Source organism: Sesamum indicum, linkage group LG12 (genome assembly GCF_026168435.1).
Source record: "Sesamum indicum cultivar Baizhima isolate 11 linkage group LG12, ASM2616843v1, whole genome shotgun sequence".
In the NCBI taxonomy this organism is placed as follows: Eukaryota; Viridiplantae; Streptophyta; class Magnoliopsida; order Lamiales; family Pedaliaceae; genus Sesamum; species Sesamum indicum.
The window spans coordinates 6,680,212-6,706,092 of NC_142668.1; the positions used below are offsets into that span (position 1 = coordinate 6,680,212).

The 25,881-nt window shown below is 35.4% G+C and overlaps 2 protein-coding genes across 2 annotated transcripts; one reads left to right on the plus strand and one right to left on the minus strand.

Annotated features, from left to right (window-relative positions):
- Window positions 1-4,508: 4,508 nt before the first annotated feature.
- LOC105178653 (histone acetyltransferase HAC1) lies at window positions 4,509-17,004 on the plus strand. Its single transcript, XM_011102163.3, has 17 exons — window positions 4,509-4,749; window positions 5,815-6,170; window positions 7,032-7,143; window positions 7,338-7,626; window positions 7,720-8,235; window positions 8,408-10,173; window positions 10,959-11,255; window positions 11,332-11,610; window positions 12,243-12,371; window positions 12,913-13,113; window positions 13,225-13,367; window positions 13,463-13,775; window positions 14,025-14,164; window positions 15,035-15,113; window positions 15,221-15,607; window positions 16,099-16,316; window positions 16,427-17,004. Exons 2-17 carry the CDS (start codon window positions 5,977-5,979, stop codon window positions 16,536-16,538), a joined length of 5,175 nt encoding a protein of 1,724 aa, XP_011100465.2. The 5' UTR covers window positions 4,509-4,749; window positions 5,815-5,976; the 3' UTR covers window positions 16,539-17,004.
- An 857-nt stretch (window positions 17,005-17,861) lies between these two features.
- On the minus strand, window positions 17,862-19,795 carry LOC105178651 (AAA-type ATPase family protein). Its single transcript, XM_011102162.3, has one exon. The coding sequence runs from the start codon at window positions 19,723-19,725 to the stop codon at window positions 18,052-18,054; it is 1,674 nt and encodes a 557-aa protein (XP_011100464.2). The 5' UTR covers window positions 19,726-19,795; the 3' UTR covers window positions 17,862-18,051.
- Between the last annotated feature and the right edge of the window lie 6,086 nt (window positions 19,796-25,881).

The window sequence follows — 25,881 nt, forward strand, 5'->3', positions numbered from 1 at the left end:
CTGTTAGGATTTAGATAAAAAATATTGATGTTAGCAAGAAAAATATAGATCAATTTTACCCCTCATTCAACATTTTCCTGTAATATTTTTATAATAGTAAGGGGATAAATTTAATATTAATATATATAGCCAAAAGGGTATCATATTAATGAATTATTGCTCTCAAATTATAGTCATTAGATAGAAAATATAGATGAATGAGAAAATATTGTTTTACTTCTTATATATGGATGAGGTTAACATCATTATTGTATCTATTTCTTGAAAATGTCTTGTTCAAGTACTTCATCTAGTGTTTAAAAAATATAGGTAATATGATATTCACCTCACCATATATCGGAAGTAAAAGAAAAAGGGTTCAATTACATTAATAACCCTTGAGGTTATGCTAAATTACACAAACACCTCACGTGTTCTACAAAATTACAGCAGCACCCCCTGAGGAGTGTTAGTGCATACAAAATTATAGCTACCCTCCACTGAGGTGTGCTAGTATAATATTTTTCAGGTGGTATTGTGTAAGTTTTTCGTTTAAATAGGAGGTGTAGTTGTAATTACAGTTATAACCTCAAGGGAGTGTAACTATAATTTTATAAAAACTAGGGGTTTTAGTGTATTTTGGCCTAACCTCAATGGGGTGTCAATGTAATTTACTCAAAAAAATGACTAATTGTTCCACTCATAAACCGCTATTGTTGTCCAATGGCTATACCTTTTGACTTTATATGTTTTATATTTACCTCCTTATAAGTATAAAAATATTATATAAGAATGTCAAATTATGGGTAAAATTAAAAATTTATTAAAGTTTTTTTGTTGCACATCAGTATTTTACGTCCAAACCCTAACAAAAGAGGGTCAGGTGTAAACAGAGAATTCTCATAAGGGTGTAAGTGTAATTTTGAAACTTCTTTAGGAGAAAGTGTAATTTTGTATTTTTAAATGGGGTCTAAGTGTAATTAATCCTAATTAAAAATATGACACTCATTACTATGACAAAATAAAATTATTGTCACTTAATACATATATTACTGACATTATTGATATGGCTACTTATTTTGCGATGAATGTTTAAGGTTATCGATTTTCAAAACTTGTGATGTGTTCCTATAATATTGCTCATAAGTTAATATATACAAACTACTCCTATAAAATTAACACAATAACATCATTCCCATTTCCTAGCAGCACGAATGATGTTCTTGTGGAATAGATGAGAAAAAACATAACTTCAACTATTGCAAAGGGCCTCCAAGTCTTTTAACTCATGTCTAAGATGATTCCTACATTTTCTATTTGGCTGAAAGAAATATACATAAGAAAGTGAGAGTGAAAGTTATGCAAATTCATCTAGTTTGCGGCTTGAAACAATCAAAACAACCTCGGAATTGTCCTAGACACGCAATGATTATCATGTCAACTATCATGTCAATACTTGACTTATTTGGCCGTCGGTATGTGAACATGATTATCTACAAGTACGATGATTTGTACTAATCGTCGAGCCTTATTGAAATCCAAAATAATGCCTATTTTTATGTAGGTCGAAAATTTTTTATGAATGTCATAAAGTTGTTCAAAGAGATATTATATGTCATAAAGTTGCTCAACAGGGTATTTTATGATCATGTCGGTTGCTATTAATCTATTCTTGCACAAAAATAAAGATAGTATTCATTTAAATTATTCGTGATGCCTTATGGACTACTAAATTGGATTGAATAATATCAATTATTGTATAAACTTTATTTTTCGACCAACATCAATGAAATATGTAATTATATATATATCTTGCACATTTGCATTAGATGAAAGAAATTGTGCCTCATGCAATATGTCCATTACTTAATGTTCTTGGTAATAGAATTATCAAGAATTGGGCATGAATTTTTCTACCTTGGCCCCCCTCATTTGAGGTAAATTGCTTCATTTTATAAAATACAAGAGATTAAATTGTTATAATTTTTTCATAAATAATTAATTTACTCATTCGCAATATCATAGAGAGATCCTTTATCTTGCATTAGATGAATGTAGCAGGTCTTAAGTTTTTGAAATGTATAAGTTTTCATATTTCTTTAAAACAATAATTATTTCTTTTATACGTATTCTCCCTCATTAAATACATATTATAGTAATCTTACATTTCTATAACGTATTATTCAAGTATTTCTTCTTATTTGTAATCTTATATATATCGTATGGTGGAAATCGATGTTGATTTACAAAATTACACTTGTAATATGAGAATAGGTTGGCGTGAACGAAAACGGCTAGAAAAAGAAGATTATAGCTATTTAATACACATTACGCAACCAGAAGAGATTTTCAGTTTCATTTCAGTGAACACGCAATAGCATTTAGGGGTTTCCTAAGCCAATTTATATCATATCGAGCGTTTCATTTCAAACTGATAATTCTGGTAGAAAAAAATGCAAATTTCCTCCGTCTTCAACCATTGAAGAAGGAAAAATGTGCTTTAGATTCTCAAAATTTTTCTTTAAGATGAGAAATGTTAGCGACACAAACACAACTCAGGACCGGCAAGGCCAATCGGAAAAAAGGGTTAATGCGCCGGAACCATTTCCAACTACCATGGATGGAAAAACAACGGCGATCATTTCGAGTAGTTCCTTCAATGTTCACTTGGTGTCTGGAGGCCAGATCTCAAAGTTTTGCAAGCACCATAACAAAATGGTATTGGGAGGTAGCACTGGTTGGAATCACAACATTTTTAATTGTAAGTACCAAATCCATCTTAATTACTTTATGCCAATGTGCCTGCAGATTTATATACCTCAAAAGATGTAAATTTATTTCTATAATACTTTATGTTGAAATTTTACTTGAAAAGGGGAAACAATGACATAACAAATTTATAAGGAAATACATACGTTTATTTTGTAATGTATATTTACAAATATTTTAAAACTCGCGGACCATTGATCGAATCAGAAATTTGATTTGGGCCAAGGGTCACTGGTTCGATCGTCGAGTCAATCGTGCTCCAACAAGTGATATCATAATTATGACATAATAAAAATTAATATGTTAAAATAATAACAATATAAAAATATAAATACAATATCTTAAAGTTATTTTAGGATTTAATATGAAAGTCCATAAAAAGAAGTTTTAAATTTATACCACAAAAACAAGAAAATAGAAAACTAATTCAACCAAATTATTTTGCTAAAAGAATTCATACAACCAAGTTTTTATTTTTTGCATTAGATGAAATGAGATCATTTCTTATAATATTTGAAGTCTTCTCCTATTTACAAGTTTTGAATATTTGAATGTTATTTTTCTTATTTCCCCCTACCACTTCACGGGTTTTTTTTTTTTTTTTTGGGTGAATAGCAATTTACTCCCATGTGATATTAAAAATGAGTACATTATCCCCTATTAAAAAAAAATATAGCAATTTACCCTCTTATACTTTTTAAAATGAAGCAATTTACCTCCTTATATAGGGAGGTAAAAAATTGCTTCATTTAAGAATCATAGGGAGGTAAATTGTTGTATTTTAAAAAGTACAGGGAGGTAAATCGCTATTTGTTTTTTCATAAGGGGGTAATATCATGAGGGGGTTGCTTGTAGTTGTATTTTTCCCATTTTTTAGCTAATCTTTTTGGCATTATCAGTCCATAATCTAGTCGAATTTTTTTTTATTTTTTACATCGATGTTTTTACCCATCAATAATTTAAACTAGCAGTCCAGTGCACTTAATGCGTGCACGAAAGTAAAAAAAAAAAATAATATTTACGTGTTTGTAAAAAAATAAAGAATAAGAAAAAAAATATTAAGTGCAATACTCTTTTCTTTTTATTATAATAGCATCAAAAAATAAATTTAGATCCAAATATTATAAAAAGATTTCATTAGAAGTCAGATGCTGGCAACTTACTAACTTTTAAATGAAATTATATTTATGGCATAAAAGATTTTCATAATAGTTCCAAAATGTAGTAATTTGATGATTGCTAACTTCTTTTGAAATTAGTAATTTGATTTTCAGGGGTTAAATTGTTATAAATTTTTTTTCTAGGACAGAAATATAAAAAGTTAGATAGTTGTAATTTAAAAAGAAGGATTACAGTCATACATGTGAGATTATGTGTAGGATTGCATAACCAATATTACAATTCCACACTACACTGAAGAAAGATTTCTCATATTCATCGTCAGTTTTAAGTTTTCATAATAATTTATTTAATCGAAACGCTTAGATTTCTCGAATTTTCTGTAATCTGTGTTGAATTGATTCTTAATGGACATGTATTGACGTGTAGTAAGAGTTATTAGTATTTCTAGTTTAAAACCCTCAAGTTATTTGAAATGACATAAAAGTCTCAAATGATGGGGCAATTGAAATATATATGGAATTATTGGGGTCAAATTGGAAAACGAATATTGTGGGAGGGGCAATCCGCAATATTACATATAGAGATAATACGTAATTTGGCTACAGAAATCCATCGGAAAAAGAAAAGTTAAAAAAAAAAAAAAAAGTTAAATACCGCCCATTCTACACTCGGAAATTAACAAAATACCCAAATTCTGGAATCAGCCCCTTTCTTCTAAAAATCACCGTTCTCCGCCGTAACCTCGGCGCGACGCCGGTTAAGTTTAGGCGCAGCGACGGCTGCCTCGTTGGGATTTGTGCGGTTTATTCGCTTCTGTATCTGTTCGCTCGACTATCTGTTCCCCGTGCTATCAGTTTTTGGCGCGCTCTGTGATTTTCCGTGAGTTTTTGTTGTATGTTTGATTTAATTGTTGCTTCCAATCAAGCTTTACCCAATTGCTAATCCAGCATTGGTTTGACGAGAATTGATGCCCTAATTTGATTTCCCCCAATTTGATGAAACCCTAGCTTGTTCCGATTTCAATGATTTTCATCTGAATTTTGAGTTTATCAGATATATGCAGTTATTTCAGCCTGCCCAATACGTATGCATGGGTAATTGCTCTCTTTGTATGTGATTATGCATGTGATCAGGCTCCTGGAAAATTCAATGCCATAAATTTGGTTGCATTTTTGTTTGATGTGGGAGAGTTGAAAGCCTAGATTGTGTGCAATAGCTTAAATTTCTTGTAGATTTTGTGTGTTCTCTCCTTTTCTTCTTTTTTGTTTTTTGGGAGGCAGAGGCGGATGAGTATTAATTGCTACTTGATTTCATCATCTATAAATGGTACCGATGCTGCTCAGTAAAGTGAAAAATTGTTTTGTTCTTTTGTATTCTGATTGATCATTTTGATTGTATATTTCCAGTATCTAAGAGCTGGGCATTCAGGTTCTGCATTTTCTTAAGCTGGATACAATAAGTTCAGTATTAGATGATGTTATGGAACTATTAAAAGAAATCCATTTGTATTCTGACGTAATCAGCAGTTTGTAGGTGCCGTCCCTGGAGTATCTTGTGAGGGATAGGCATTCTCGTGAAGTCCCTTCCTCTCCTATAATTTTATGGGGGGAAATTGCTATGAAGTGAAGGGTGAAATTATTTTGCATTGATTATTGTTGGACAATCTAAATATATTAGTATATGGGACTAGATTCACTAGAAGAAGTGGACTGTGCACATCAATGTAGGCTAGCAAATGCAAATTTGTGTTGAATTTATGCAGCCATCAATCAGTATGTGCTTCTGGATCTTTATTAGATGCTTCTCTTTTTGGAATGTTTTCTTACTGTCTCTTTTCTTGAAAAGAGGGTTGTAGGCTTGATGAATTTGCAATGTTTTCATAATTTTAACTAAAATGATTCTCTTTTTGTATTTTCCTTTAAATTTTTGTTGTTTGCTTTTCAGGTCCAACTTCGGATGTTCCATTGTTTCCCATCGGAGTTGACTAGCCTTGTTGCGGATGAGACTTCAGTAGAGAGAGCTGCATAACTTAGTTAGGTTTTTGTGTTTTTTTGTAGGAAGTCTGATTTCATGGTATGAAGCAATATTTATTGGTCTAAGATAAGGATGAATTTACAAAAGCACCATCCAGGGCAGATTTCTGGACAGGTATCTAACCAAGCTGGTGCTATGTTGCCTGGGTTACCACACCAAAATGGAAATCCTGTTTCCGGCCAGATGCAAAATCCTAGCGTTCCTCGTAATGTCCAAAGTATGGACCCAGAGATTGTGAAAACACGGAGATATATGCAAGAGAAGATGTAAGACTTCTTATTTATGTCAATCAAAGATATACTTTCAAATAGTGATTGTTATAGCCGTTATAATTAAACTTACGACACTACGTGATAAAAATAAGAAAATTTGGTAAAACAACATTCTCTGGCAACACATGTTTGAAAATTTGCAGGTGTCTGTGTTCTCTGCAGATTGATGTGGTATTATAGCCTTTGGCAGTTTCTCTATGATTTTAAAATAACTCATGTTTACCTTTTGCTGATTTGTTGATAGTATATGCAACTGAATGCTGGAGAAGCTTAATAACTGCATGTCAATTTGCTTAAACTTGCTCTTTTTTATTTCATCTTTCTGCATTATGACAATATTTGAGCAATGAGGGACACGTGTAGGTGTAGTTTCCGACAATCAGTTTTTTCTGGCCTTGGAAAACTAACCCGCTCCATTTCTTCTTTATGGTACTTATCACAATAACATTTAATACCTTGATAAAGGTAAAAGTTGTATTCGTGGAAGTTTTTAAGGAAGATTCACTGGTCAAGCAGATGTTTGTTGCTTCTTCTGTGTTCTGTTTGTATGATTATGGGTTCTTTTAACGTTGAAAAAAATTTGACTGCTCTTTTTACGTGATTGCTATGCTAATTTCCGCTGAATAGAGATAGTGGATATAGTGATATGTGCATCTGTTTCTTATTCGCGTCTAGGAAATGATGTATTATCCTTTTCCGCTAGTCGGTATTGAATGCTCTTTTACTAACTTGTCTCCTCTATTGGTGGTGTTTTTGTTGTTTTGTGAAGTGCCAAAGTTCACTTCATAAATGCTGTTATCAATGAAATTTCATGCTCGATGAACCTGCTGAAGTTTTAAATTTTCTCTTCTGCAGCTGGGAATTTCTAACGCTGCGGCGTCAACAATCTCATGAAGTACCTACTAAGAAAATGATCGATTTAGTGAAACGCCTAGAGGAGGGTTTGTTCAAGAGTGCTACGACAAAGGCATGTTACTTTTCCATTTTCTTTTTTCTTGTAGTTGCCTTATCAAATTATGCTTTTCGTGTATAACATATGCTTATCGAATTCCAAGGATTCATAAAATGTTGGATTTTGTGGAATTCCAACATATATTAGTGAAATACTTTTGATCAAGCCCTTTGAATATTTTAATCTCATGTATTGCTTCTATTTTTCAGGAGGAGTATCTAAACCTGGCAACTTTGGAAAGTCGTTTGCACATTCTGATTAAGCGCTTCCCTACGAGCAACCACAACCAGCAGTTTTCACATGCTAATTCTTTTCCACCTGCTGGTACAATGATTCCAACTCCTGGGTTTCAGCAAACTGGGAATTCAAGCATGGTTGGGACTTCATCTGTGGATAGTTCTCTTGTCGCCACCAATAGCTCCAGCTCAGTTGCACAGTCTACAGTCAATTCTGGGAACTTCTTGCCAACTCGAAATGGGTCTTCCGGGAGTGTGCACGGTGGTTCTTTTAGTTTGTTTTGTGTTATTTAGTCTTGTGATCTATGGAATATCACATGACTTACAACTCTTTTTCACAAATTATGTTCTGCAGGAGCTTTGGCTGGTGGGTATCAACAGTCATCACCTGTTTTCTCAGTCAATACTGGGGGAACTAACACGATGACATCCACAGGTGTGCACAGAATCACAAGTCAAATGATCCCCACTCCTGGAGTTAATAATTCTAATAATAATGACATAAATAGTAATGCTAGTAACGACACTCTCATGAACATGGAATCATCAAATAGTGTTGGTGTATGTCCTGCTGTTGAATCTACAAGTGCATCACAGCCTATGCTACAAAAGCAGCATGCTGGTGGGCAAAATAGTCGCATCTTACACAATATTGGTGGGCATATGGGTGGTGGAATCCGATCTACATTGCAGCAGAAGTCCTTTGGATTATCAAGTGGGCCATTAACTGGAGGGTTGGGGATGACAGGAAAAAATATATCCGCGATGAATCCAGGAACCACCGAGGGTCATTTAACAGGAAACATATATGGAAACTCCACGAAGCCCTTGCATCAGCATTTTGATCAACATCAACAACCAGTAATGCAGGGTACTCTGTTTCTCTCTTGACTCTCTCTTCACTACTGACTCCATGCTTTCTCCCCCCTTTCTCTCTGTCTTTGCCACTCCGTATGCGTGCCAGGAGAGGTGATGCAAAAATATTTTTTAATTAAATATAGAGTTTTACATTGTATACTCACTTCAACACTTATGCTTGACAGGTGATGGATATGGAATTTGTGCGGCTGATGCTTCAGGATCCAGGAACTTGTATGTTCCTGTGACCAATGTTGGATCAATGATAAACAACCAAAGCTTGAATACTGTATCAATGCCATCCATGCCGAAAACAAATATGCAGCCTCAAGCACTTGATCAACCTGAAAGAATGAATTTTCAGTCACAGTATTTAGTAAAAGAAAATCTGGTCCAACCTCATCAACATCAACAGTTTCAACAGCCATCCCATCAGTTTCAGCACAGGCAACTTGCTCAGCATCAAGTTCAACAGAAAATGCAAATGCAAAACCAGCTTTTGTTAAAGAGTAATTCTTTCAGCCAGTCCCAGCCATCATCAAATATAGTTTCTGAGGCAAAGTCTGGTATGGGGACAGATCATCCTGATGACGGTCTACAGTCAGAATCTTCAAAACCCTTCCTGGTTTCTGATATGCAGAATCAGTTGCAACAGAACTCTATGGATGACCATTCTAGAACCACTCAGCCATCTGGTCCCCTGGATGTCTGTTCTTCACTAGATCAAGCTTCAGAGCAGATGCAGCAGTCGTTGAATCCACAGCAAATTGTTGCTGACCCTCAAAGTGATTTTTCTGGTCTTTCTGGTGGCATCCAACAAGATGCAGCGTACCATGGTCAATGGCATTCCAAGTCCGAAGTTGCATCTAATGTATCAGGAAGACTCCCACTTGATCAAACTATGCAGGATGGTTTTCATCACAGGTTAACTGGGCAAGCTGGAGCTCAACCAAATAATTTATCCTCGGAAGAATCACTGAATGGCCAATCTGACCCTTCACGGTCGCAACCTCTGAACATAGGTGAAGCTGGATGTCGATCTAGTAACATTACTCGTGAACGACAGTTCAGGAACCAACAGAGATGGCTGCTGTTTTTGAGACATGCTCGTCGATGTCCTGCCCCAGAAGGCAAATGCCATGATCCTCATTGCTTAACGGTTCAGAAGCTGTTGAAACATATGGAATGTTGCGATGTCTTTCAGTGTACGTACCCTCGTTGCCGGGCTACGAGGGTTTTAATCAATCATCACAGGCGCTGCCGTGATACAAACTGCCCTGTATGTGTTCCTGTGAAGGATTTTGTGCAGGCACAATTGAAGGCATTTGCTCGTTCTGATCTCACTTCTGGGTTGCCTAGTTCAGTCAACGGATCTTGTAATTCCCTTGATACTGCTGAAATTGGACAATCAACTGCAAAGACGGATCAAATGGCAGCTGAAACTCCAGAAGATTTACAACCTCCTCTTAAGCGCATTAAAATTGAACAAGACCACCAGATTCTTGTCCCTGAAAGTGAACGCACTGTTGCCTTGGCTTCTAACATTAATGATTATCATGTTCAGGATGCACATCATAATGAACAGCATCATGATTCACATATTCCAATGAAATCTGAAACTTCTGAAGTCAAGATGGAGCTTCCTGGAAGTGTTGCATTTGGACAGTTAAGTCCGAAGAATACCAAAATTAAGGACAACTTGGATGATGTCTGCATCCAAAGTCCTGAAGGTGGTCCTATTGCGGCAAATAACCCTGCTGGATTTGCTGGGCAGGAGGTCATTAAGGCTGATAAGGAAATGGGGCAGGCTAAGCTGGAAAACACTTCAGCACCTACCGGGAATACATCCAAGTCCGGGAAGCCTAAAATAAAGGGAGTATCAATGATAGAATTGTTCACCCCAGAACAAGTCCGTGAGCACATTATGGGCCTTAGACAGTGGGTAGGCCAGGTCAGTCTTGTATGCATATGTTTTGTCTATCTTGCTAGACCAACACTTACATTGATATTCTGCTTGGTGTAACATGTTTTGTGTTTAACAAGAAATGACCATAACTAGGCTCCTGAACGTTACTGTTAGCACCTCAAAGAATTTTCATGAATATTTCATCATTAGTATGGACTATAATGTGACATGCCGTTTTCCAAGTAAGCAAAATCCGGAAGCATCTGAGTTCTTTCTGCTTTAGTTTGTCTGCTTGGATGGATTCAGAAGTTTCATCATAAGCATTAACTAGAAATTTGAAATGCAGTTGTCCAAGAAGCCGGAATTGGGAAGCATCTAAGTTCTTTTTGCCTTAGTTTCTTTGTTTGACACTTCTCTCTCTCTGGGTGGGGAGGTGATCATTAGGGAATTGAAAAAGTTAAAAGTGGCTTTCAAGATACCAGAATGACCATTTCTTTATTAGGCTTAGAATTGTTGATTACAGAAAAAAATGTTAAGGAATGCGACTTGGTTGAGCTATTTCTCTAGGTTACCTGTGGATTTCTTACTAATTAGTATTCGGTGTATTGACCAACAAGTTTTTGGTTTTTATTTTTCTTTTATTTGTTACCTTGCTTTTGTTCGAACCTCTTTGGTTTGGAGGAGAAGTGGGTTTTATAAGTGGCATTTCTTGATTCAATCTCACTCATTTATGACTTTACCTTCGCAAGAAGCATTATGCACCATATATGCTCTTTGAAGGAGTCATAACCTTCACAATGATGAAAATTAACTTGTCTTTGTTTCCACAGAGCAAAGCAAAAGCAGAAAGAAATCAAGCAATGGAGCACTCAATGAGTGAAAATTCTTGCCAGTTGTGTGCGGTTGAAAAGCTCACCTTTGAACCTCCTCCTATATATTGTACACCTTGTGGTGCTCGCATTAAAAGAAATGCCATGTATTACACCATTGGAGCTGGTGAAACTCGTCATTGCTTCTGCATTCCATGTTATAATGATGCTCGTGGAGACACCATTGTAGTAGATGGAGCTACTCTTCCAAAGGCAAGGGCAGAGAAGAAGAAAAACGATGAGGAAATTGAAGAGTGGGTATGTCACATTTACTTGCAAATGCTTTTTTATATGAGAGATAGTCCCACAAGATACTAAAAATTTATTTTTGCAGTGGGTTCAATGTGACAAGTGCGAAGCTTGGCAACATCAAATATGTGCATTGTTCAATGGCAGAAGAAACGATGGTGGGCAAGCTGAGTACACTTGTCCGAATTGTTATATGGCAGAAGTAGAAAGAGGAGAACGTGTGCCGTTGCCACAGAGTGCTGTTCTTGGAGCAAAGGATCTGCCTAGAACAAATTTGAGTGATCACTTGGAGCAAAGATTATTTGCGAAGCTGAAGCATGAGAGGCATGAAAGAGCTAGGCTTCAAGGAAAAAGTTATGATGAGGTGATCTTGTTTACTTATTTGTAGTATCAGCTGTATTTTCCTATTAAAATATTCCAGTTGAATGTTCTGATCTAATGTGCACGTGTTGGAGATACTAATGGAGACATAATTAGCTGATATTTTATGGGACTTGCCAAGAAGTCCGACTTTACCACCTCAAGGAAAGTTCACCCAACGACTCCTGCTGAGCTTTTATGACTAATAAGGATAACTTCTTAACCAGTATTAGGGGACTCTATCCATTTTCATACAAGTATCACATCTAATTGTTTTTCCCTTTAAATCAACAAAATAACTTTTCAATGTTTCTTTTATGTTCTATTTCCTACTCTCAAGTATCCAGGGGTGATTTTATGTTTGAGGTTGTACATTTCACGATTTTTAAAGGTTTTTTTAATCACTATAATTAGTATGACCTTCAGATGGAAATATTTACTGAATCAGTGTTAGCATTAATTCCAGGTTTTGTATCAAACTGTTTTTCGCACTGTATTTTTATTAAATTTGACATATTGGCTTGGACTTTGTAATTGTGTCTCCATACCTCCAAATTCACTAAAACATTATGTACCTTCTGTGTTAACTACTGAGTATTTTTGATTGAGTTTTTATTTATGTGATTAATCTGCCAGGTACCAGGAGCTGAAGCACTTGTTGTAAGGGTCGTGTCTTCAGTGGACAAAAAGTTGGATGTTAAGCCACGCTTTCTTGAAATTTTCCAAGAGGAAAATTATCCAGTAGAGTTCCCATATAAATCTAAGGTATGGCGTACGAACGAGAAATTGTTTGGCAGACTGAAATATGGACTTCTGTTTCCTGCTTTGTATTAATTTCTTTTGATGTATACACTATGTGATAGAAAATGTAAGAGTTGTAGATTGAATGGGTCCACTTATTAGAATTTGTTCTCTGTTTTTGGAAAGAAATGGATGCTGCACATAGGAAGTTGTATTAAATGGAAAAGATGTTAATTTAGCATATTTGGTTTAATTTGTACCTTGTATCAGCATCAAGAAATTTTATGGCAGGGATTGCAATGATCGCATCTGAGTTCTGAACATACTAAGTTAAACTTTTTTAGTAGGTTTTTTAATTCGACCTTCCGTTACTAGTACTTCTGTTGGTGTTTCTTTTTTATTAATTTATCTTGAGGACTGTGGATTTGTTGCTTGAAATTATTCCTCATGTTAGCTGGTAGTTCGTTGGTTTATTTAAGCTTGGATAAGTAGTTTATGTAAAATCTTTGAGTTGTTACTGCTTGTCATCAATATATCACTTCAAACTATATTTTCTATCTTTCAGGTGATACTGTTATTTCAAAGAATTGAAGGTGTCGAAGTATGCTTATTCGGCATGTATGTGCAAGAATTTGGATCTGAATGTCAGCAGCCTAATCATCGCCGAGTCTACCTCTCTTACCTGGACTCTGTTAAGTATTTCAGGCCAGATGTCAGAGCAGTGACAGGAGAAGCTCTTAGGACATTTGTCTACCATGAAATTTTGGCAAGTTTCTGACTTTATTGTTCTTGCATGGCTACTACAGCTGATGTATTTAGGAAACAAATCTTTGTTACCGTTTGTAGTTTGAATACTCAACATTAATCTGCGTTTCAGATTGGGTACTTGGAATATTGCAAAAGGCGTGGTTTTACAAGCTGTTATATATGGGCTTGCCCCCCACTGAAGGGTGAAGACTACATTTTGTATTGCCACCCAGAAATTCAAAAGACACCCAAATCTGATAAACTTCGAGAGTGGTAAGTTTGATTGCTGTCACTTTCTGAGGCTGTTGAACATATTAAGAGTTCTTATGCATGCCATTGTCTTTCCTGAATTTCATCTCTGGTTTCAGGTATTTGTCCATGTTGCGGAAAGCTTCAAAGGAAAATATTGTAGTCGATCTGACTAATCTGTATGAACATTTCTTTGTTTCTACGGGTGAATGCAAAGCAAAAGTAACTGCAGCTCGGCTGCCATACTTTGATGGAGATTATTGGCCTGGTGCTGCAGAGGACATCCTCTATCAACTGCAACAAGACGAGGATGGAAAAAAGCAGCATAAGAAGGGATTTATGAAAAAGAGCATTACAAAAAGAGCTCTAAAGGCATCTGGCCAGACTGATCTTTCTAGCAATGCATCAAAGGATTTGATGTTAATGCATAAAGTAATTTCTTTGCCCTAATTTCTTTACTTTTGCTTGAGTATCTATCTGATATGGTAAAACTAGTTTTGTTTTTCCCTAAAGAACACAACATTTGAGGATTAACCTCTGGTGATGCTATTTTGAGGGATTATTTAGTCTGTTCAACCTCATCTTTTCTTTCCACTCTTTATGGTTCTTTGATAGTCCTTAGACTCCTTATCTAATTGTACATGTGAAGACACTTATTTTGTAACTTCATTTTTTCCGTAGCTTGGTGAGACTATATCTCCAATGAAGGAAGACTTTATCATGGTTCACTTACAGCATGCATGCTCGCACTGCTGCATTCTGATGGTTTCTGGAAATCGTTGGTCTTGCAAACAGTGCAAAAACTTCCAGCTTTGCAACAAGTAAGGATTCTAAGGGCTTTTGTCTTATTAAAGTAAAACTTCATCGTGTCTATTCATTTTTCTAGAGTAATGTTTAATTTCTGGTATCATGAATCAAGCACATCTGTCAATCTTTCTATATGCTTGATGGAGACATTATGGCTATTCAAAGAGAAGAAAGAAATCATGATCGTTAAGTGTGACTGACTGCTCTTATAGGAAAAAACATTACAGAGAAATGAAATAACTTGTGTTGATTTTTGTGCTTTTGTGATACTTATTTTGTGTACAGTTGAGATTATCAGTCTAATATTTTGTCTTAGGATGTCGGGTCTGAGGATAGAATTTGTAAGGAAATTTCAAACAATTCAATATCAAAAGTTTTGCAATTTGTGCTTAGCAACTCAAATATGTAGAGTGACAAGAAGTAACAAATTTGATGTTGTCGTTTCTCTTAGTTTATTGATGTGTGATTTCTTCGTCGGATCTACTATTCGGATTTCTTTTGTTGTTTGTGATGACCTTTTCACTTGTTAAGCACCTGTCTGGTCTAGGTGCTTTATGAGAATGAGAGCGCAAGTCCCTAAATTATTTAGTTGAAGACATGATATAATTGGTGTATAATATGATTGATGCATCTTTTGTTGGATGTGATTTTAGTCCGAACTATTTTCTTCCACTTTCTTGCGTTCTTATAGTTTTTCATTCAAGCTTTGTTTTGGTTCAGTTTATAAGTAAATTGTTGCTTGCAAGAATAACAACAGATTGACATATCAACCTTTCAATTCTCTGCAGCGAATACATCTGTTTAGGCTTCATCAATCATGTCCAGGAATAACAACATGCATTAAATTGTGCCATTGAATTTATCAAACCTATTTTCCTTTTCAGTTGCTACGATGTGGAGCAAAAACGTGAGCACAGGGAGAGACATCCTATTAATCAAAAGGACAAACATGCACTTTATCCTGTAAGCCTATAGGATCATGATTTTGGCTGACTTTTTGTTTGGTATTTATTACTCCACGTGTTTCGCATAAGTTTAGGATTTGGAATAAGAAGTTTACAAATGTGCAGGTGGAAATCACTGGAGTCCCCGATGATACCAGAGATAATGAAATTCTGGAGAGTGAATTCTTTGACACAAGACAGGCATTTCTGAGCCTTTGTCAAGGAAACCATTATCAATATGATACTCTTCGCAGAGCTAAGCATTCTTCAATGATGGTTCTCTATCATCTCCACAATCCTACTGCCCCAGCATTTGTGACGTCATGTGCTACATGCCACCTTGACATAGAAGCTGGGCATGGTTGGCGATGTGATACATGCCCTGATTATGATGTATGCAATGCTTGTTATGAGAAGGATGGAGGAAGAGATCATCCTCATAAATTGAGCAACAACCAATCTAATGATCACGATGCACAGAACAAAGAAGCTAGGCAATTGAGAGTTATGCAGGTAACTAGTGCTTTCCTTATTTTCATTCTTTTCACATTGCTCGGAGCTTTTATTTTGTCTTATCTGTCTTCTGTATTTTATTGTGTTCTTCATAACTTTCTAAAGAGAGATTATACAACAACCCACTCTCCTTTTTTTATCTATCTGATTACTTGAGATGACTTGTCCATTAAGCATTTATGCACCTCATCAGAATGATCAAGAAAACATAAAATTGTGACAAACCATCAACTACATCTGTCAAAGCACTTGAAAAATCCACCACCCAAGTAAATAATTGGTTAATGGTTAACATAAGTGGGAGATCCTTTAGTTCTTTCAGAGGGATTATGTGGAAGTTACAGATCAATTTCTATAAGGTGCTGGAACAATCATGAAATCAAAGTCGAGATGGTTAATAACTCGCGTGGTTGTTTACATGACCTATCCATGGAAGCATTAAATTCTTGGCTCAGATTTCATGACATGAAATTTTTTATTCATTCTTGCAGCTTAGGAAAATGCTTGATCTCCTGGTGCATGCTTCTCAATGTCGATCTCCACATTGCCAGTATCCAAATTGTCGCAAAGTGAAGGGACTTTTCCGCCATGGTATGCTGTGCAAAGTACGTGCTTCTGGAGGTTGTCATTTGTGTAAGAAAATGTGGTACCTCCTTCAGCTTCATGCTCGAGCATGCAAAGAATCCCAGTGCACTGTACCTCGTTGCAGGTGTGTTCTAAAAATCCTCTTGCTACATCGACAGTGCCCTGCTCTCTCCTCTACCATCTTTCCTTTAGTGTGGAAAATCATGCTTCTAAATTCTCTCACGATTGATGCAGGGACTTGAAGGAGCATATGAGAAGGCTGCAACAGCAGTCTGATTCACGACGAAGAGCTGCCGTTATGGAAATGATGAGGCAACGTGCAGCAGAGGTTGCTGGCAATTCTTGATAAAATCCCATTTGTATATATAGCATTAGCAACTTTTTGAAAATTCTGTTTCATAGTGATCCGGGAGTTTTACAACTCTAAGAAACTACATTTTTCTCAACTCAGAAGAAGTGGTAGGTTGAAATCTGTTCCTTACTGTGATGGCCAACTCCATTGCAACAAAATTCAAGGAGTTATTTTTCATCATCACTTTCGTTCATACTTCCTCGTATGAGCTTTGCTAGGGATGTCCATAGACGGCAGACTCTGCTTGCTTTCCCTAGAACTAGCTAAATGTAATTTAGATGGAAAGGGTATATAAATCTGTCCTGAGATAAGTGACCTTCTGTTTTTTTTTTTTATTATTTTCTGTATCTCTTGTAATTTGCCTTTTTACCATCATTCGATGGCGAGTGTACAAATAGTTGTCTTGATCTAACGGATGTTACCAGCAAAGTGACAAAGGGAAAACCTCAATTTGTCAGAAGTTCTCTTTGGTTTATTTCATCTTTTCTCGTAATTCAGAATTCTCTTTCTTATACCAGGAATGAAATGTGATTCACCATAGCATATGATAGAACCATATAATGAAACTATGCATTGTAAGAAAGGATAAGATAATGAAAAATTGCTTTTATGTTTTTCTGTTCATTTTCACGTTTTCTTTCCAAATTAAGACGGTGTGTAGCTAAATTTATTCAGAACATATTACGAGTTCATATATCTTGTGAGATATTTTTAAAAGTTTAGAGATGTTAAATCTAGCATAGTCGCCCTGCTGCTAGCTTTAGGTGTTTTCGTCTCTCAAGATGTTAAAATAGAAAAAAAAGAAAAAACTAAAAAATCTTAAAATAACAATGGGTTGCTCTATTTTCTTTGTATTTTTAATTTTTCAAAGAGTTTATAAAATTCTAATATCTTATTTAAAACTTATAAGCTCTTTAGAGAAGACCTTATCCAACTGTTTACTAGAAGCTTTCAAATCTAATGAGATATTTTGAAAAGCATATATACCCTCTAAGTTTGAATTAACTTTGTAATTTCTTCAATGAGAAAATGAAATTTGAAACAGAATTATTTAAGTGTTTGCTCGCATATCACATTCATTGTGATCGTTAGTTGGATTTGAACAAATTACATAATAACTGTAATATAATTAATGTGTATTTAAAAAAAAATAACCAATCACGTATCAATTCTTTTTTTTCCATGTTGAGAACTACCAAGTACAAAAGCCCTTCTTTTGCCTTGGAGTACAATCAGTCTCCAACCATAAGCTATTGGCTTGTTTCAACCAAACTTATGGTTGTCCCCAACCCCCATTTGTACTCAAAGAAAACCATCTTCCAAGTTAATATGCTTCATATTTGTGTACATCAATCCATTCACTGAACAAACTACTCATAGATTGAAGTCTTGATCAGGCACATCTCTTCCTAGCATTCCAGCTCCATGAAAACAAGACCACATCTAAAATAACAAAAACTAAGTATCACAACCTCGTCCTATACGACTACAAGACACCTTCGAATTTCTATGGCCAATGGAGGAATTTGTAACCTTCAAGCGACGGAGGCAGATACGCCTGTGATGACGAGTCAGGATTATCAGGAGGATATATATATCCCTTCCCATAACCAAGATCCTTCATTAGCTTTGTCGGTGCATTCCTCAAATGGAGCGGCACCCCCTCATTCTGTCCTATCGATTCCTTCACCACCTTCTGTGCAGATCCCATCGCTCGGTATACAGCAACCGACTTAGGTGCCAAAGCCAAATATGCGACACACTGTGCAAGTATAACATTGCACTCTGGCATCCCTATGAAATGACATGCTTGGTAACAAGAAACGGCCTGGGTTAGAGCTTGGGGATCAGCCAAGCCCACATCTTCACTCGCAAACCTAATAAGCCGACGTGCAATGTAGAGCGGCTCTTCACCTCCTTCTACCATTCTTGCCAGCCAATAAATAGCTGCATCGGCATCACTCCCCCTCATTGACTTGTGGAGGGCGCTTATGAGGTTGTAATGCTCCTCCCCGGCTCTATCATAGGCCAAATGCTTGCACTGCAATGCTTCTTTAACCTCATCTACAGAAACCACAACCAAAACCCGTGAATCCTCATCGGTACTACATTCTTTGGCTCGTGCAGAGGCAGTCGTGGCCGCGACCTCAAGGGCGTTCAACGCCACCCGGGCGTCTCCATCACAGTGCAAAGATAAAAACTCTGTTGCATCATCATCTACTTCGAACTTAACCAATCGCTTTAGGCTTGCAGCCAGTCCCCTGTCCTCATCAAAAACGGCTCGTTTCACTAGCATTGTTATATGATGGGGTTTCAACGGAGTGAGGGTTAAAACTCTGCAGCGGGACAGCAATGGCGTGATCAGATGGAACGACGGGTTCTCCGTGGTGGCGCCGATGAACACTATACTCCCATCTTCTATTACGGGCAGAAATGAATCTTGCTGCGCTTTGTTGAACCTGTGGACCTCATCAAGAAAAAGAACAGTACTTTTGCTAGTTTTCAACTTCGATTTTCTGGCCTCCTCCACAGCCTCCCTGACATCCTTTACCCCACAAGTCACGGCGGAGAGAGAAACGAATCGGTAGGAAGAAGATCCAAACCCGCCACAGGAGCTCACAATGGCCTTGGCGATGGAGGTCTTGCCGGTCCCGGGTGGGCCCCAAAGGATGACGGAGGGGAGGCGGCCACAGCCGATCGCCGAGCGGAGGAGGGCGTCTCTTGCCAGGAGGTGGTCCTGTCCCACCACTTCGTCGAGCACGCGCGGCCGCATTCTCTCCGCTAGCGGCGGGGGCGGAGGTTCCGGAGAGGGTTTCTGGATATTTTCTTGATTTTCAGCCAATTTTTGACGCTTTCTGGGATGAACCAACGAGTGGGACTGTTCATCTCCCTCAATCTCTTCGGACTCTTGTTGGGTCTGGTCTTTCTTGGGGTGGAAGTGGAAAAAGCGATCGATCTTGGGTTGGACAACGGGAGGGCTGGAATTGGATGATGGGGGAGTGGGAGTTTGAGCAATCGGAGGAGGGTGGTGGTTATTCTGATTGAGAAGCCAATCGGTGGCTTTGAGGAGGTTCCCGCCGGCGGCCGCCATGGCTTGGGCGGCGAGGTCAGTGGGGAAACCCATGGTGACAAGCTGCTCAATTTCAGCCTCCATCTCCAAATGGTTTGCCCTTTTGCTCATCGTCAGGGAAATGGGCTCGAAACCTCATATGGTTGCCTACTCAGACTCCGCTCTTTCCCGCACTTTCTGCTCATTTTTGTACTTGATTATGTTATTTCCCATCTTTAATTAATTATTAATTAGGTTATCAAACAATTAAACTTATTGTTTCTTGAAAAACAAATAAAAATTATTCAGAAGAGACTTATTTACACTTGATGGTGAAAAAAATAATTTTTCAAGAATGCCAAACAGACCAATTTACGCCGTGTTTTATTGAACTCGAGACTTATTCCATGGAAAAAATACAAACAATCCCTTTATGATATCGTAAATGAGCAAATTACTCCCTTATGAAAAAATAAATAGCAATTTACCTCCTTATATTTTTTAAAATAGAATAATTTACCCTCCTATAATTTTTAAAATGAAGCAATTTAACTCCTTGTATAGGTAAATTGCTTCATTTTAAAAAGTATAAGGGGGTAAATTGCTATATTTTTTCATAGAGGGATAATATGCTCATTTTCAATATCACAAGAGGATAAATTGTTACTCACCCCTTACTCCACTTAATATTTATAAGATCTGAAATCTATCGTAATGTAGCTTCGAATATGCCCCGACCCACCTCTATTTAGATTAGAGATTTGCTTCGCCTCGCCTCAAACCCCTCTCGCCCGACTCGCTTCAAGCCAACTAATCTAACTCGCGAAAGTCGATTAAATTTTCATTTTCTTTGATTGATAAACATAACTTTTTTAAAAGAAGTTAAAGTTGTTATTAAGTATCTATAAGTTATTATTATATTAAATATACAATTTATTTTTATAAATATTTGCACTAAGTAAAAGTTAAATATATTTTTGAGTATTATTAAATCCGAACCCGGTAATTTGGCCCGCCCATTATTTCACTTCAACAAAATGTAGTGTTAGGGATAAATATTAAGTAATAAATTTTTAAGATCTCCAAAAGACATATATTAATCTTGTGACAATAGAATTATTATGATAAAAGTTTTGGATAAAATTATTATTTTAGTCAATAATTTCTGCTGCATTTATAGTGATAATACAAATTATCATAATAATCAACCATAATATTTTTGTTACCACTAAGTTATTATCATAAGACAATTACATTGCGCTCCCTGAAGTTCGGTGTAAAAAATAAATCATTCCGTTAATCAAAAATTCACATCATTTGTTGATATTAGTAACAGCTCAATAAAAATTTATATTTTTTCATGATTGATTTATTATTTATTCATAGTCGATCAAATAAATCTTTTCTTAACAAAATTTACCTTATGTTGCCTTACATGCATTATCATATAAAGATATATAAGTATAGTTTGGTAGGAAAATACTTGTTAGACCTGTAATAAGTCAGTAACAAGTCATTCAAGGATAAATATAAATTTTTATTCAATTTTTTATAAAATGTTAAAAAATTCGATTAATTTTGACTAACAAAGAGGTTTATTTATTAGATAGAAACAAACGTTAAGGATATTAAATATAATTTTTTTAAACTATAGGGTAATACATATGATTTTATTAAATTTATTCTAAAGAGTTTATAAGCTTTTAAAATAACAAAATAATAACTTATAAGCTCGGATCCAAATAAAATTCAGCAAAACTATTTAATTTAATTATTGTAGATATGATGTGGGGATCAATTATGGAGCCTATCAAATGACTGTAATATCCAATATTATTAAAATAAGGATAAAATACAATTTGCCCCTCTAAACTATTTTTAATATAATATTTATTTTTTTAAACTAACAAATATAATATTTATTCTTTTCAATTAAATTTTTAGACAATATTGTCCATATATTATATTTATATATATAGTTCAATGATTTTTTTTAACAATTTTGTATTTTAAGTTTAACTAAAATTTTCTTAATTGAAAAAAGTATATTTTAATAATAATAAAATAATATATATAAATTAGTGAGTTAAATAATTTAAATTTTATTATATTTTACAGACTCAAAATTAAGTAATAAATGAATACAATAAAAACACAAAAAATAAATCATAAAAGATTTTATTAATTTGGCAATAAAATTAAGTTATTAACTATTTATTGATCTCTTAGATAAAAATGAGTAATTACATATCGAACTTTTTGAATATATTTTTTTAAAAAAATGATAAAATATTTATATTTATTCATTTTTTTATAAATATATTTAACTTGGTTAAACATATATATTTGTCAATTTCTTTTAAAAAGTATATATGTGTTATTGGTTATATTATATTTAGTGTATCTACTATATATATATATATATTAATTTATACTATTTTTAAATTAAATTCTTTTCTTATTAAAAAAATTATTTAAAAATTAATTTTGTGATGATTTAATGTGCAAAATGCTAAAATATTTTGAAAATAATATAATTATTCAAAGGATGAGGGTATTTTTATCCAACCAAGGGAGTAAGTGCTACATTTATTAATTTAGAAGGGTAAATATTACATAAAAAATAATTTAGGTAGCAAAGTGTATTTTACCCTTAAAATAATTAAATTATTCAAAAATCGCGAATTTTTTGTCATCATTTTGATTACCATTTGATCCATTCTATATCAATTATCTCAGTTGGTTGTACAATTCAACCCCCATATACTTATATTCTTTTATTAGATATACATCTATATTTTATAAAGTTTTATAGTCTCTCAAAATTCTAGTTGGAAAGACTACTCTTGGACGAGACATCTTCTGGCACAGTATTTGTAGTCTCTCAAATTTATGTGGGATCAGGACTCTTCTTGTACATACCTATAAATAGGCGTTTCTATGGATACACCAAACACAATTCATACTACGTGAGTTCTCACATAAAACTTCTTCTAAAATACTCTCTCCATTCTCTCTTAATATCACCAAAGTCTCCAAGGATTTAAGGCGTGTGAATTTGGGTGGAAGTTCTTGTAGCAATCCATGAGAGCGAGAAGAGAGTGCCGATCCAAAGAGGTAACAAAGAAGGTGCTTGTAGATCTAAGGGATCGTTTGGAAGCTCGTAGGCAAGTCGTAGAAATCCAGGGTTCCTCTAATCATTCCGCAGCAGGTTTCAAGACCAAACTACTGATGTAATTATTGGAACCCTTTAATGTACAATGTGTGTCAATTATGTGATACTTATATGCTATAATTTTCAACAGTGGTATTAGAGCCGTTAAGGCTTGTACTCGCATCATTTATATAGACAAGCATGTAAGTATTTAATTTTATGCCATGAATAATTCTTTTTGGTGATTCATGAGATTAAACATGAATGATGTATTCCCTTTTTAGTGAAAATTATTTTGTTTCATAAATTTGGGTATTTTTGAAATTGGAAACCCATTTGTTTATTTCAATCGAAAATTCGATTTACATGAGATTATTATTTTGTTTTCGAATTCTTTTTTCTACCATGATAGATCTTAATGTGAAGACACATGGTTAAAATTTGGTAGAAAATGATTGAATATTTATTTTGGTAAATCAAATCCTAATTGCAAATTAGTTTTCTTTTCACACAGTAATTACTGTTTTAACCTGCATACTTTTTATGCCATATTGTTGAGCATAAAAAAAGAGGTTCAAAACGGTGTTTGATTTATTAAAAATGGATGTGAAATGTATTTAATTTGACCACGCTGAGTGCATTGACTCTGTTGACTGTATTGACCAAGGGTTGACCGTGCTGACTGTATATATATATTTTTTCTGTTTTCGTGCTTTTTTTAAAGCCTAAATCAGTATTAAATTTCCAATTTCATGAAATTATTTGACCTTTTCTTGGGGGCTATTTTTTCTAAGTTTCAATATTATTTATTTTTTTATGAAAGATTAAATATTGCTTAGGAAATAACATGCCTTATTGTTGCATCTCTTGGTGATTGCAAATCATGCTTATATGTGTTTGTTTTAACTGGGACATGAGCTGACATTTGGGTGCTCGTGAATAATGTACTTTAGTTGTTTTTTTGTTGTTCAAAATAATTTATGGAGATGGTGATAATGTGGTATCCCCTTGCTTTAAATTGATGTAGTAGGTCCGAACAAATGCTATTTTTGTATCGGATATGTATTTTGCGCTCATTTTTTAGGCCATGTAATTTTTTGGGATATGTTTCGCTAATTATTACCATAGACTGTAAGATTATGCCGGCATGAAGCACCAAATTCAACTCATTTCATATTAATTATGGCATGTTTTATTGTTGTTAGACAAAATGCAATTTTATTCTTGAATTGATAATTCTTATTATGATCTTTAATTTCTTTGGAAGATGATTATTAGCAAGGTTGCCAAATTTTCGATCCCACTGAATGAAAGAAATAATAATATTTACTTGGATTAAGAATAAAATTATAGAACGGTACCTAACACACTTGAGCATGTAATACGGTAACGGAGATCAAACTAGCTTTTTCTGAGCTTCATGGTAGTAGCAAATTGGATGGCCAAAACCATGCAATGTGGCATAGGAAAATTCAGTATTTTCTGCATCACAAAAGATTCTTGATCATCTCACCACTAGCATGGTTGAGACAATAGAGCCTGCAAACGGACAAACTTCCCAATCTCATCGCGAATTACACGCATACAATGTTGGAACAAGATATGAGTGCGTGCTTTACTATGTTAAGCTGGATGCACGATAATCTGATCCGCGAATATGAAAAGTATCTAACGGCTAACGAATTATGGAAAGTTTTGAAGGTCGAATATGGTAGCACTTCGGCTACGAGATTAAGGGCTCTAACCCAGAGGTTCAATCAATATGTGCTTGACCTAAAACACTCGATTATCCAATATCTTGATGTGATGAAGGATATGATTCAAGAACTCCAAAATTCCGGTTGTGACCTCAGTGATGAACAACAAGTTCTGGCTGTCCTTAGGTCGCTACTTGAGCAAACTTGGGGACATGTGAAGCTGGTGTTAACGCACAATAAAGACGTTCGATAGTTTCGCCAATCATCTTAAACTTGAGGCTGACCGTAGAGAATTTGAACGCGCTCAACAGGCTGTCTTTATCCCACATGCCGGTTATCTTAACTCCCATAGAGGCAAGTGTTGAAACAAATCGATGTAGGATCAAGTCATAGCCAAAGCCAAAAGTAGAACTTGGCCCCATAATGTGACAAGGCTATGAAGTGTCGTTGAGGAAAGAGGGGTGGAAAGAAAAACATGGAGAAGGCCAAATACTATAACTGTCAAAAGATGGGTCACTTTGCTCATGAATGCACTAAGCCAAAGAAGGTAAGACTTAATCCCAGCTCTCCAAATTCTTTTGTGTGCTCACAGGTTTCTGTGGCTAATTCTCTCCTTGGTTGGATCGTAGATATGGGTGCAACAAAACATGTGACAAGGGATCGAGCCGAATTTATAGATTACCATTGAGTGCCAACATGCAGCCATTACATCACTATGTGGAATGGCACACAAGAGGAGGTCCTTGGGATTAGTTCATACCAACTCAAGTTCATCACTGGGGGTGAGCTACTCTTTAGCACAATATGCACCAAATATTCGAGGTAATTTACTTTCAGTTACTTCATTGATGGAACATGGTTTTCTTTTCTGTTTGAATAAATGGGTTTGTCTATTTATTTTGAAAAGTTCCTCTATGACTTAGGATTTATGAATAATGGTTTTTTTCTACTAAAGTTAGCAAATGAATGTCTTTCTTGTGTTTCTTCTTCTGTTAATATATATAATATATCTGTTTTATAGCATGCAAGATTGGGACACATAGGACAAGAAAGGATGACAAGGTTAGCTTGAGAAGGCCGATTGGGGTCTCTTGCTAAATCAACCTTCCTACATGTGAACCATGTATGGAGGGAAAAGCTGCCGTAAGCCTTTTGGGAAGGCTAAAAGGGCTACTCACCCCTTAGAGTTAGTCCACTCAATATATGCTGCGGGCCGATGAATATGATGGTATGTCATAGTGCATTTTATTTTTTCACTTTCATGGATGACTATTTGTGCTATGAGTCAGTATATATCTTATCTCATCGATTAGAAGCGCTTGATTGTTTTAAGCGATTCTTGGCAGGGGTTGAGAATCAAAGAGAAGTGAACCTTAAAGTTCTTATAACTGACAAAGGGCGAGAATACCATTCTAAGCAATTCAAGCAAATTTGTGA

Excerpts from the sequence above, each read along its gene's own strand:
- LOC105178653 (XM_011102163.3), top strand. The coding sequence starts at position 5,977 with ATGAATTTACAAAAGCACCATCCAGGGCAGATTTCTGGACAGGTATCT. Across the intron at positions 7,627-7,719 it reads GTCTTCCGGGAGTGTGCACG|GAGCTTTGGCTGGTGGGTAT; the intron begins GTGGTTCTTTTA and ends TATGTTCTGCAG. Across the intron at positions 13,368-13,462 it reads TCTGATAAACTTCGAGAGTG|GTATTTGTCCATGTTGCGGA; the intron begins GTAAGTTTGATT and ends CTCTGGTTTCAG.
- LOC105178651 (XM_011102162.3), bottom strand. The coding sequence starts at position 19,725 with ATGAGCAAAAGGGCAAACCATTTGGAGATGGAGGCTGAAATTGAGCAG.